The sequence below is a fragment of the Haplochromis burtoni genome, unplaced genomic scaffold (assembly GCF_018398535.1).
Source record: "Haplochromis burtoni strain Fernald_Lab_line unplaced genomic scaffold, NCSU_Asbu1 Contig_197, whole genome shotgun sequence".
NCBI classification, from domain to species: Eukaryota; Metazoa; Chordata; class Actinopteri; order Cichliformes; family Cichlidae; genus Haplochromis; species Haplochromis burtoni.
Window position 1 is genome coordinate 620,284 of NW_024582558.1, and position 14,162 is coordinate 634,445.

Sequence of the window (14,162 nt, forward strand, 5' to 3'; positions counted from 1 at the left end):
GCAGCGGAGTTTAGGTCCAGACACGGCTAGTGACGTCAGACTGAACAACCGGATAGGAAGAAATCTGGGGCGGGTCAAGAAATTGCACAGTACTATATGGTCCAGTCTAATAGAAAAGAAGGCATTTACTGTTCAGTGTCACTCTGACACAGACTGTCTGCAGTGTTGACAATGTGACACGGATAAAAATAGGCAGAGATTTGCTTAATGTGGGAGTTAAAGGACATCCCCAGGTCACAGAAAGTACGAATGGATCAAATGTTACTAGCTTGACAACAGAGAGGGTTATCATCTGACTTCACAGTTCCCTCTGCTCCACAAAGCGTTTTAGTGTCTGTATTTCTATGGCTTACACCTTTTAATGCAAAAAAGAAGCAAAAGCACACAGAGACTTACCTTGGTTAGGTTTTTCTCTGGAATTAGTGGCGTTGGCAACAAGAGTGTAAATATTGGCCATAAACATGTCAAGTGCCAGGCAACAACATCTCAAATGAATACTAATGTTACTGGTAGATGCATGAAAAGGTGATAACACATCAGCCATAACAGCCAGAGAAGGTGATAACATCTTACTGTTATATTTATAGTTTGCACGCCAACCACCAGAAGCCATAAAGACATTTTTCCTTATTTAATACAACAGATGTCATTTGTGAATGATTTAATCAATTGTAAATCCTTTAAAATGTTACAAATTTCTGAAAAGCTCTTTGAAGTTTATTCAGTGCAAACACAGAGTTTACTTTGAACTGAAAAATTTTCCTATTATTTTTTTTTCTTTCCAGCAAATTGAGCAACCTCACTCACTACAAACAGTCACGATTACCTCTCTTTTGTTTTCTTTAACAACTCTGCCCTGCCTATGATTTTCTTCCTTTATGTGTTTTCCTTCTTTATATGTCATGTTTTATTCTTTTAATTAAATAATTTTTAAAAAGAGAATCTTTGAGGTGGAAAAATTGTCACATAAGAATCTGAAGCCTGTGAGTATAGCCTGTGAGTATTGGGCTTTTTTGGAAAGATAAATGACATAAAGCAGCTCTGTTAACAAAATAAATAGAAATGTTGTAAATTTACAAAATGGTTTATTGGCAACTCCTATCAGCACTTTCAGGACTTCTTTTCCAGTTAAACATGAGGTCAGCATACCTTGCTCTGTAGTCTTCACAATGCACAAATTAAATTACAGCTCCTGATTAAAACAGATTATGAGTCCTTGTTATTCTATTACCGTAAGTCTTCCACTAATCCTTCATAACGATGTTGTAATCCCAGTGTTCACAGGGATTGAAATAAAACCGAAATTACTTTGCCAAGCTCTCATAAAGTTTTATTTGCTTTTTGATGTCTACATTTCTGTTTTATCTGTCATGTTCAGCAGTGAGAGACGTGATCATGAGGGTAATGTGGAAGTCCATGGACAAGATGAGGTGCTTCAGGAAACGATCCATCTTCCCTTTCCTCGGCTTTCTCATCGCCTTTCTGCTCTTTTTCAACCATTATATGGATGATGGATATGTGCTGGTAACTTTAATCATGTTGTTGTTTGTTTTGTTTTTTGAAATTTTGACTCTTATGCCTGAAGTGTTCCTACAGGTGTTACTCTTTGTGTTTGCATGTTTGTGTGTGATTTAGGAGGCTGAAAAAAGACAGCTAGGAGAGACGCTGATCCATCCTCCGAACTCTGAAAGATACGTGCACACGTTCAGAGACTTGTCCAATTTCTCTGGGACCATTAACGTGACGTACCGCTACCTTGCGGGGCTTCCTTTACCACGTAAAAGTAGGCATTTCTACCAGATACCAGTTTGAATTCATTTTTACTTCGAACAGGAAAATATTTACTGACTGAACTAACTGTTTTTCACTGTTGGAACAGAGTACCTCACCATTGGCTTGTCGTCGGTCAAGAGGAAAAAGGGAAACTACCTCCTGGAAACGATCAAATCCATATTTGATCAGTCCAGTTACGAGGAACTGAAAGAGATTGTGGTTGTCGTCCATCTGGCGGACTTCGACCTGGTCTGGTGTGAGAACCTGGTGCAGGAAATCACCAGGAAGTTTGCACACCACATCATAGCTGGACGTCTCTTAGTAATCCAAGCTCCAGAGGAGTACTATCCGTCTCTGGACGGATTGAAAAGGAACTACAACGACCCAGAGGACAGGGTCCGTTTCCGCTCCAAGCAGAACGTGGACTACGCTTTCCTGCTCAACTTCTGCACAAACCTCTCCGACTTCTACATGATGTTAGAGGACGATGTGCGCTGCTCCAGGAACTTCCTGACGGCACTGAAGAAGGTGATCACCTCCAGAGAAGGTTCCTACTGGGTGATGTTGGAATTCTCCAAGCTGGGCTACATCGGGAAGCTGTATCACTCCAGAGACCTGCCGCGCTTGGCTCATTTCCTGCTCATGTTCTACCAGGAAATGCCCTGCGACTGGCTCCTCATCCACTTCAGAGGCCTGCTTGCACAGAAGGACGTGATCCGCTTCAAGCCTTCGCTGTTCCAGCACATGGGCTACTACTCCTCTTATAAGGGTGCCGAGAACAAGCTGAAGGACGATGACTTTGAGGAAGACTCCATAGACATTCCCGACAACCCCCCCGCCAGCCTTTACACAAACATCAATGTCTTTGAAAACTATGATGCCACCAAGGCTTACAGCAGTATTGTTGATGAGTATTTTTGGGGGAAACCTCCGTGCACTGGAGACTTCTTCATCATAATCTTTAACAAACCAACAAAAATCACCAGAATTAAAATCCTGACCGGCACAGAGGACAGACAAAATGACATTCTTCACCACGGAGCTCTGGAAGTGGGCCAGAAGTCTGTGGACACCAAACAGGGCAGGCAGTGCACATCCTACATCACACTGGGGGAGTTTAAAGTTGGAAACATTGAGGTTAACAATGTGGACCACAAGATAGGCTTTGATATTGAGTGCGTACGAATTGTCATCACTGCCAGCCAGAAAGAATGGCTCATCATAAGAAGTGTCAGTTTATGGACCGCGCAGCCTGTCGCTCAAATATAGAAATAAAGCTTTTTAAATGATTCTCTGCTCGTGGTGATTTTGGATGCAGATGCTGTGACTTCATTTGGGACTTCTACTGTTTGCTGAATTCAAATCAATCCACATTTTTCTTGGGTTGGCCAGAGATCTGCTGTATGTTTTCATTGTGATGTATTAAATTGACTGATGTGTACAGTATGGAGCTTTTATACTTCTGTTCATTTTCAGAAAATCTGTGTATAAAAATATTCAAACTTGGCTGGTATTATATCTCTTTTTTTTTCAATTAGTGAACCCCAAGGGTTTTTCCACAGAGTCTGTGGTTCAAAAGATAAATTTGCTGCTTACTTTTTAAATCCACAGTGGGGGGCAAAATACACAAGTGTAAAATAAACAAAAACATTTTTATGGCACAAAGACTCATCAGCTACCTTTTTGTTAGTATTGTCTAACAGAAGTGAGCAAGAGCATAGAATAGCTGTTACCTACATCTAATATTAAACACAGTTTTCAAAAATTATAGGGAAGTGTTTTCAAAGCTCATTAAACTATGCGTGATGTGTCGAGTGAGGACTTCTAAGTTCCTGAGATAGAGCTGTCTGACAATCTGTTAATGATTTACAAAAAATAAGGTTCCACCTGCTGTTCAGTGTAAGTACATGCCTAAAAAAGAGAAGTCAAGCTGTGTAATACTGTTAAAATAATTTCAGACGATCATCATCCCTGAATTGAGTAAAAAGAATCTACCACCTGTGTGAGGTTACTCTAACAGATGCAAAATGAACTGGCAAAAAAATTAGATGGACAAGAAATTTAATTAAATACTATAATATTAACTACAAGCTCTCGTTTTTGTCATTAGGTCATTTTTGGTGAGTTTTAAACGAATCTGTGAGAGTTGACAAATATGCTCTTTGGAGTACCTTGCTGCCACCTTGTGGTAAATTATAAAAATAACAACGGAAAATATACAGATTACCTATTGACCTAAGAGGTACATATATCATAAAATATGACCAAAATTGTGCATTAAAGGTGTATAGACTGTTATATATATAATAATAATAGTCTATACACTATTAATTACAAGTAAAATAAAGAGTAACTTTTAAAAATCTTATAACTCTAACAGGCAGCGCAGAAAGTGAAGCACCTAAATTATAATGTCATAATTTACACCCTCTGTTTCATGCAGCGATATGTCAAAATCTACAAAGCAAGAGTAAACCACAGTTTTGTCCTGAAGAGTTATATCAGAATTATACATAAAGTGTGAAATGTGCCATAGTATGTTTTTTGTATGCGGTACCACGGGCCACACTTTGAGAAACCTGGCTCTAGAGCTTAAATGATTAAATATTTATATTTTAACATAATACCATTTTGGAACTTTTTATAGTAAATCTGTGTGTGTGTGTGTGTGTGTGTGTGTGTGTGTGTGTGTGTGTGTGTGTGTGTGTGTGTCCCAGAAAGATTCACAATTTTGCCTGAAGATGCTTCACCATCTGGGAAACTTATGGGACATAATTCTTCTTTCAGGATGAACAGATATGCAAATAAATATCATGCATAGTAAACAGAAGGAATATCATTATGCTGCAGAGGCGCGGGGCTGACTGTAAATAAACAAAGTGCAACCATGTATGAAGCACAGTAATCCATGAAGAATGTCCCTGCTCTGGTCGGAGAATGTTACAGGTGTCGTCTGCGCTGCAGCTTCTCCTCTGCGTGAGTCCCCTTCAGGTGTTGAGGTTGCCAGAAATAAACAGATGGCATGATTACTGATGGAGCCAAACACCAAATGAGTTTTCAGCTCACAAGAACTAAGTTCAATGCTTTTCCTTCATTTTTATTCATCCTGTGCACATCCTAAACCTCATTTTCAGCAGCAATCTTCTGGGACATTTCTCCTCATGCTTCGGTTCAGGTGTAAGTGTTTTTTCACCTTTTACTTTGTGATGTCTTCCTCTTGAGGCTTACATTATATTCACTTATATCTGTCTCCAGGTAGCTTCCAGTCTACTGTATTGTCCCTTTCATCCTTTTCTCATCACATTCACTACCTCCTCTTGCTTTTTTTTTAAAAAAAATCACCTTCTGCCGCCCTGACCTCCTACCATCATGTGCAATCCAAATCACTCTCACATCAGCGTCCCCCTGCACTTTTAGAAGAGAAAGATTACAGAACCACTATTTTTCAACCTTATAGCAGACATCTGTTTATTAATATTCCTATTTCTTCAATTACTTGGAAATATTAGGACCTGATAAGTTAAAAAATTGTAAGCATGAATTTATTTGACTGTGCCTGACAATAAAACTTAATTCTGTGCGTCAACATGGTTGTCTAGAAATTATAATGTACAGTCATGTGAAAAGCTAAGTACACCTTTAATGCTCTGCACTTGATTAACTAATCACCAAGTGTGACAACCTCTGTTAAAACAAAAGCTAGTAGTTTGCAGGTCTGGAGCATTCAGGCATGTGTAAAAGCAACACCATAATCTTCTCAGGAGTGGACGTCTCAGCAAACTCATGCCAAGATCAGACTGTGCAATGTTCAGAAAAACTGCAGAAAAACCCAAGAACTACATCTCACTCTATAGGTCTCAGTTAGCATGTAAAATGTTAAAGTTCGTGAGAGCAAAATTGGAAAAAGACTGAACAAGTATGGCTTGTTTGGAATCCTTCCCAGAAAGCCTCTTCTCTCTGGAAAGAACATGGCAACATGGCGTAGATCTGCAAAGTTACTAATGTAAACAAACAGATGAGACCAACATTTGGCCATAATGCACAGAACCAAACACAGCCTATCAGCACAAACAGCTCACACTGACTGTCAAGCACAGTGTTGTCGGAGTGATTGTTTTGCAGCCACAGAGTCTGGGCACCATGCAGTCAACCATGAATGCCTCTGCATGCCAAAGTATTCTAAAATCACATGTGAGGCTGTTTGTTTTGCCCAGACTGGGTCATGCAGGACGAGGATGCAGCTCAGGAGAGCAGATCATCTACTTGTTGGAAGGTTGGTGCTTCAAACTCTGGTTGCTCCAGTCTGCATGCCAAAGTATTCTTGGGCAAAACACTGAACCCTAAATTCCTCTGATGCATTTACTGAATTCAATTCCATTCAGTTTTATTTATATAGTACCAAATTACAGCAACAGTCACCTCAAGGCGCTTTATATTGTAAGGTAGACCCTACAATTATACATATAGAGAAAAAAAAACAACAATCAAATGAAATGATTGATTGAGTACAAATGTGCATGAATGTTAGATAGAAAGCACTTAGGTGTAGAAAAAAGTGCTAGTTTGAATGGGTGACATGTTGTATAAAGCGCCTTCAGGGATAAAGTCGAGCAGAAAAGTGCCTTAAAGTAACCAGTCTGTTTAACAATGGCTGAAAAAGAAAAGTCACAGTCCAGACTTAAACCTGATGAAATGTGACATTGAAAGCTTAAGAGAGCTGTGTATATCCAAATACCTGCAAACCTCAATGAACTAAAGCAGTGCGATTGATAAAAGATGTTTTGTATGTCATTCAGTGAACATTAGAGGGAGTGCAGAATTATTAGGCAAGTTGTATTTTTGAGGAATAATTTTATTATTGAACAACAACCATGTTCTCAATGAACCCAAAAAACTCATTAATATCAAAGCTGAATGTTTTTGGAAGTAGTTTTTAGTTTGTTTTTAGTTTTAGCTATTTTAGGGGGATATCTGTGTGTGCAGGTGACTATTACTGTGCATAATTATTAGGCAACTTAACAAAAAACAAATATATACCCATTTCAATTATTTATTTTTACCAGTGAAACCAATATAACATCTCCACATTCACAAATATACATTTCTGACATTCAAAAACAAAACAAAAACAAATCAGCGACCAATATAGCCACCTTTCTTTGCAAGGACACTCAAAAGCCTGCCATCCATGGATTCTGTCAGTGTTTTGATCTGTTCACCATCAACATTGCGTGCAGCAGCAACCACAGCCTCCCAGACACTGTTCAGAGAGGTGTACTGTTTTCCCTCCTTGTAAATCTCACATTTGATGATGGACCACAGGTTCTCAATGGGGTTCAGATCAGGTGAACAAGGAGGCCATGTCATTAGTTTTTCTTCTTTTATACCCTTTCTTGCAGCCACGCTGTGGAGTACTTGGACGCGTGTGATGGAGCATTGTCCTGCATGAAAATCATGTTTTTCTTGAAGGATGCAGACTTCTTCCTGTACCACTGCTTGAAGAAGGTGTCTTCCAGAAACTGGCAGTAGGACTGGGAGTTGAGCTTGACTCCATCCTCAACCCGAAAAGGCCCCACAAGCTCATCTTTGATGATACCAGCCCAAACCAGTACTCCACCTCCACCTTGCTGGCGTCTGAGTCGGACTGGAGCTCTCTGCCCTTTACCAATCCAGCCACGGGCCCATCCATCTGGCCCATCAAGACTCACTCTCATTTCATCAGTCCATAAAACCTTAGAAAAACCAGTCTTGAGATATTTCTTGGCCCAGTCTTGACGTTTCAGCTTGTGTGTCTTGTTCAGTGGTGGTCGTCTTTCAGCCTTTCTTACCTTGGCCATGTCTCTGAGTATTGCACACCTTGTGCTTTTGGGCACTCCAGTGATGTTGCAGCTCTGAAATATGGCCAAACTGGTGGCAAGTGGCATCTTGGCAGCTGCACGCTTGACTTTTCTCAGTTCATGGGCAGTTATTTTGCGCCTTGGTTTTTCCACACGCTTCTTGCGACCCTGTTGACTATTTTGAATGAAACGCTTGATTGTTCGATGATCACCTTCAGAGCTTTGCAATTTTGAGACTGCTGCATCCCTCTGCAAGATATCTCACTATTTTTGACTTTTCTGAGCCTGTCAAGTCCTTCTTTTGACCCATTTTGCCAAAGGAAAGGACGTTGCCTAATAATTATGCACACCTGATATAGGGTGTTGATGTCATTAGACCACACCCCTTCTCATTACAGAGATGCACATCACCTAATATGCTTAATTGGTAGTAGGCTTTCGAGCCTATACAGCTTGGAGTAAGACAACATGCATGAAGAGGATGATGTGGACAAAATACTCATTTGCCTAATAATTCTGCACTCCCTGTATTAGTGGTAATGAGGCCCTCTAGATAAGAGCCAGTAGAGGGCTTATACACCTGCTAGTCAGTCAGAAGGTTTTTATCATCCATTCACATGGAGGACCACTAACAGCAGCACGGGCAGACTCCAGTCCTGCTAAACATTCTCCCGAGACTGTTAATGTGAAAGAGCAACTTGATAAAGCAGATAACTATTTTGTTTTGAGCATTTCCTTCTCCACCTTTTTACACCTTTTCGCTAAAAGGATGAGCACACTTTGCCATCATCGCTGACCAAAGTACAATTAATGAGTACAGTGCAGTTTTATTTATATAGCAGTAATTCACCATAACAATCCTCTCAAAGTGTGTTCTATGTTACAGTAAAGATCCTACAGAGAGAACCACAGTGCTCAAGAATCACTACAGTTATTCACAGACTGTATATAGCATGCAGTCTGGGCTCTAGATAAAGAAATATATTCCAGAAAGGATTCACATTATTAGTGCTAAAAGTCATGTGCTACATATGTGTTATTAAACACAAATATACATGTTTCAATGAACAAACTAAACTATTTTCTTACCTTTATCTCATTGATGAGGACAACATTCACTGTATCTGACTGGCCATATCTGACTCTGTTTTATCTCTGGATAAAAGCACTAAACAGTCAGATTTATAGTGTTTGAAACAACACAATATAATCCAAACAACTTGAAGAACTTTTAGATTTAATTTTGGTGAGCTGGCTGCTATTTTGACACCTTTTGTCCAAGACAATACTGATGAAGCACAAGAAGAAAAATGTGATGCCCTCATGTGCTGGTCTCAGGAGATTAAGAGCATTGATATCTGGCTTGTGTTATTTGTATGTATGAATCTATGCAATATATTTAAAATGACACTGCAGAAATAACAGTAACATTAAAAATATATTTGGTGCAACCAAAGTCATCTAATCTAACTGTTAAAACCTTTGTATCAGAAATAACAGACTAGGAAATAAAAAGCACAAGTTATTTTTCATGAATGCTGGATGAAGTTCACTGAAGATGCATAAAGATAAACAGGGTGGGGGGGGACGGGTTACTTCACGATAAGATGGTCCTATATTGTTTAATCTGTAAGGAAATATAGGAAAGTTGGCTTGGTTCCTGTTTTTGTTTAGGTTTTTTTTTTTTTATTATTTTATTATTAGTTATATTTATGTCACTTTATTTATTTATTTATTGTTATTTTGACTTATAAATACTACAGCAGACACATTTTCTACAGTTTTTTTTTAAATCCAGATCATTCATGAATGTATACAAAAAATGATAAGGAAAAAAATGAATGGAAAAATGATAGGGAACGAATTAATTTATAGACCAAACTTATTATTTATTTTGAATCTTTTCAAAACAAGTTTCAGAAGCTGGTAAATGTTGTGTAGGCCTAATATTTATTTAATTAATTAATTGTTTGTTTGTTTGTTTGTTTATCAATAATCTTATTATTATTACTAACGCAAACGACTGACGTAAGGTCGTCACACTTCAACGTCATGAAGCCGCGCCAGTGTTGTGGTACCAAGACAAACAGAAGCTAAAAGCGAGGCTAGTGGTGAAATTTGGATGGTGCCTCCTACGTGGACTCTGCACTGTTTGGTAAGAAGCACCTACGTGTCACAGTTGCAGCAGAGGATCATATTTATCCCATTTTTATTTATTTATTTTCTACGTTTCGCTTCTTCTGGTATTGGTTAAGTTTCAAGCAAAGTAATGCAGCTAGTTGTTAGCAGAGTGCTCCTCAGTAATATTACGCTGTTACTACAGTTGTGAAGTTTAAACTGAGGTTTACTGTCTGGAGAGGTCTAAAACTCTGCAACTATAAGTACTTTCGAAGAAGGAGCGCTGCTGCTATGCGGTTCTTACGTTGAAGTCTAAAATAAACGCCGACGTTGTTAGCGTCGCTGGATGTTGATGCTAATTTAGCTAATACATCAGAGCTGCTGCCCTTGCGAGCATTTGGCTGTTTATTTTTTTTATGACTTATAGATTATTGTCAGGTCTACGTGAGGTTTGACACATCGATATGTTCTATGTATGCATGCAGCCACAGGAAGTCTCGAGGTAGTTGGTGGGAGAGGATGAGTTTGTTATTACCTGATAGTTATCTAAGTGTTTTTAATTATCTAGTCGTGTTTCATTAATATTCTGTCCCTTTACAACTAAGTTTTAAAGGGATTACTAGTGTAATAGTAACTTTTTAGACGAGCAAATACAAAAATAAAAAAAAATCAAAGGCCGGGGCGAACAACTATAACAGTAAAGTACACAAGAAAATTCAGCTAAAAGCAATACACAAACCATTATGAAACCATAAGTGATGATTAAAGGAAAAACGCAAAAAACAAACAATATCATGTGAAAGCAATTTGATAAACGTGTTTGTTAGAACTAGGGCTGCTCGATTATGGCAAAAATGATAATCACGATTATTTTCACTGAAATTGAGATCTTGATTATTTGACATATTTATTTAATAATAACAATATATTGAATAATGACTTTAAAGATTGTCAAAAAATAATATAAAATAGTGTGCAAATACTGATAACAGTGCAAATGTTTGCAATATAAGAAATAAATGAAAAATGTAAACATCTATGTTTAGTGAACTTTGCAGTGTTGCTCTGTGGTGCAGCTACGACACCGTAGCAAAGTTTACACACTATGTCTACTTGATCCACGTCTGACTCCGCGAACCCATAATGTTTCCACACCACTGAAGTTTTTTTTACCTCTCTTTTCAACCAACGGCAGTCACTCTCCTCTCCAAATAACTTCTGCTTAGCTTTCCGAGCTTCCCTCGAGTCCTCTTAATTGTTGTGTGCGCTCGATTTGACACACGGAGCAGCGCGAGAGTAAAGCACGAGGGAGGGGCTAATAATCGGCTCAGTCATTTTAAATGATCGTTGAAAGCCCAGATCGTAATCGTGATTAAAATTCGATTAATTGAGCAGCCCTAGTTAGAACGACTAGATGCATAGATTTAAGCCAAAAAATGTGGGATGGCCAAGAAAGCCCAGCTGTGAAGCTAAGGCTGCAAACCGGCTCATTTGGGGCCAATATCTCCGTTAGGAAGCAAGGACCCAAACATGCTTTAAAAGTCAGCTCTAAAATGTACAGAGAGCCAGTAGAGAAAAGCAAAGACTTTGGTGATGTGACACTGTCCACTAAGAAGCTGAGCTGTTGCATTCTCAACCAGCTGAATGTGAGAGGGTGACCTTTAACTAATCCCAGAAAGAAAGGTACACTTCTTTATCTTGGTCCTATGCCTTTTGCTCCTTTTTGAAATTTTGGTTGGTTAAATTCTGGGTCTTGGTATGTTTCATGTACTTGCCATATTTTCTAAGGCCTACGATTATCTGTGCCACAGCATATTTTAATACAGATGAATGCACACTTCATTTTTGTGTGTTTTCACTATATTTTGTATGTCTTTCTTTAACTAAAATATTAATCTAAGGCACTAATAATTTAAGGCAATCATTTCCCACCAGGTTTGGAAGAACTGAATGAGGTGCTGCCTTTTGCCTCTTCTCTTGTGTGAGTTCTACTGCTGCCGGGATGGGTCAGCAGATCTCAGGTCAGGCGGTGATGAACCATCTGCCTGAGAAGCTGGTGAAACATGCCGGATTGGTTCGTGACAGCGGCTACCTAAACTACGAGGAATTTCTAGCAAGAGTGGCTGAACTTAATGACGTGTAAGTCTGTTAAAGATGATTAGCTTTCCCGTACAACAAATAGCTTTTCTTTAAGACAAACAGTTTTTGTGCAGAATGGATAGGTGGAGAAACTTGACCTATTTCACAAAGTGTACCTTTGGGACTCTTCAAATTGAGTGCTGGCATCAGTACTTTTATGACATATGGGATTTGGCCTTCCTTATTCCCCCAGCATTAGACACAGTTCTGCCAGTTTACCTTTAGCTTACAAACTCCTAGAGGTAATAGCTGTAAGGCATGATAATGCAGCAGAAGGTGGAGTAGAGAAAGGCTTTGTTACAGCAATTCTGAAAAAAAGATTAATGTGACAACAAAATAAACAGCACAGTGCAGTGTTATTGATGAAAATAATCATTGAAAACACCTGAAAAAGAAGGCGCAATGAAAATGGTTTTCTTTTTAACATTCATCATGATGAGAAATAAATCAAAAATCTGCGTGCTTTATGGAGGATGGTTGGAATGGTTTATGGAGATAAACATAACCTTTTCCCCTCTCTCCTGCGTCTCTCTCAGTACGGCCAAGCTAGCTGCTGGACAGCAGAAGCACCTGCTGTTTGAGGTGCAGCCAGGATCTGATGCTACAGCCTTGTGGAAGGTGGCTGTCAGGGTTGTGTGTACCAAGGTGAGACCAAAGAGCCTTCCCCACATGCCAACAGAGGCATCTGCACACACATTTATGACAGAGAGGGACAGATGTGAGTGAAACCATACTCCTGTAAATTGTGTTTATATGAGGAAACCGTGCTCTGAGGGATCTCCTGGGATGTCTGCAAGTGTTAAAACCAATTTATTGTTTGGAAATGGACTCTTATCAGAATGATGTTTACTATTTCACAAAAATCAAGCCCTTTCTGGGGATCATAATAATATTACAGGGTAGGTGAGGGTAATAGATCTCTGACAGTTTAACTCATTGTTCCACATCGGTTTTTAACTTTAAACGTAATGTAACACTGCCACTGACCAGGCCAAACAAAAATAGAAAGTTTTTGTTTCTTCATAATTAATATGAAGAAACAAAAAGTTGTGTATGTAGTTGGTTGCATTTGTTTGTGTCTGTCTGTTAGATGTCAACTGTCTGCAGTTTCCAAGATATCATTTTAAATTTTTGTGTGATGGTAGATACTAATAACAGCTTGAGTCATAACATGACACCATAAAGTTTCACAAAATCACATACTGCATGAATAGATGTTAAAGTCTCATGTTTTTACAGGTTATAGAAGCTAAAAGATGTCAGCCAATTCTGCTCCAATCATATGGTTAAAATAATTTATTGTACAGTTATAGTATGTAATGCTTCAAGGTCAAAGTTTAGCATCACATGAATTAGGAAAAACTTTCCATCGGATCATTTCCAGATTCTAAAGCAGTATAATAGTCATTGAGTAGCATAAGCACTTCCTTTCTTTGAACTCTTTAAAACATTATTTTTTAATACATTATAATCACAATGACCAACAAGATTTATATGCTACACTAGATTTCCATATTAACAATGCTCACATCAGCACAAGTGATCTATGAGAACTACTTACATCAGCACGTTGTCATGAAAACATCACAGTTTTAGTATACCCTTTGCCCTTTGGTGGGAGTTGCTCTGTGAGTGCTCTTGTGATTGCCTTTGCTTCCCTCCAGATCAATAAGGAGAATGGCATGGTTGAAGCATCGCGGATCATGAACCTGTATCAGTTCATCCAACTCTATCGTGACATCACCAGCCAGGCAGCTGAAGTGTTGTCTGTAGAGGGTGCCACTAAGGGCCCCTCAACCGAGCTTCCCTCCACTGACTCCTGCCAGGCCAGCATGTGGATGGGCAGGTCAGTTACCAGGAAATGGACAGCTATGATATAAAGTGCACACACAACAATTAGATTTTCATGAGGTTTTTTAATAGTGAAGATGGACAGGGATTATGGGAAAAGAGAGCAGTGGTACAACATGCAGCAGAGGTCTTTGTTCAGCGAATGCACTCACTTGTAATCATTGCCAGATTTTGAAGGAGAGTTTTCTTACAACAGACCTGAAAAAATATAGAATATTGGACTTTTGTTTGTCAGCTGAGCAGTAATGATGTTTGTGAACATATGCGCTATTAAAAATGTTACACTTGTGCAAATATCAATGCTGTTTCCAGCTTTAGCCTCCAAGTGCCCAAAATGTAGTCTCCCTGCTCAGCACATGTGTTACTGATGCAAGACTACAGAAAATGTTTTTTAATGCCCCACCATCTGCATGAATTATATATTTTTAAGGTTGTTTTTTTTTT

At 38.9% G+C, this 14,162-nt stretch overlaps 2 protein-coding genes across 3 annotated transcripts in view; both read left to right on the top strand.

Annotated features, from left to right (window-relative positions):
- The window catches only part of LOC102302966 (alpha-1,3-mannosyl-glycoprotein 4-beta-N-acetylglucosaminyltransferase C), an 80,002-nt gene extending 76,000 nt beyond the window's left edge, over positions 1–4,002 (top strand). The window contains exons 3-5 of one of the 2 annotated variants that reach the window (XM_005935586.3): positions 1,379–1,524; positions 1,636–1,783; positions 1,880–4,002. In XM_005935586.3, coding sequence (XP_005935648.1) covers positions 1,396–1,524; positions 1,636–1,783; positions 1,880–3,042 — 1,440 coding nt within the window. In that variant the 5' untranslated portion in view covers positions 1,379–1,395 and the 3' untranslated portion in view covers positions 3,043–4,002. The remainder of the gene's footprint in view (positions 1–1,378; positions 1,525–1,635; positions 1,784–1,879) is intronic. The other variant, XM_005935588.3, reaches the window with a different exon arrangement.
- A 5,632-nt stretch (positions 4,003–9,634) lies between these two features.
- Positions 9,635–14,162, top strand: part of LOC102302063 (RING finger protein 141) — a 7,708-nt gene continuing 3,180 nt past the window's right edge. The window contains exons 1-4 of the mRNA XM_005935584.3: positions 9,635–9,765; positions 11,664–11,867; positions 12,404–12,512; positions 13,532–13,713. Of these exons, the coding sequence (XP_005935646.1) occupies positions 11,731–11,867; positions 12,404–12,512; positions 13,532–13,713 (428 nt within the window). The 5' untranslated portion in view covers positions 9,635–9,765; positions 11,664–11,730. The remainder of the gene's footprint in view (positions 9,766–11,663; positions 11,868–12,403; positions 12,513–13,531; positions 13,714–14,162) is intronic.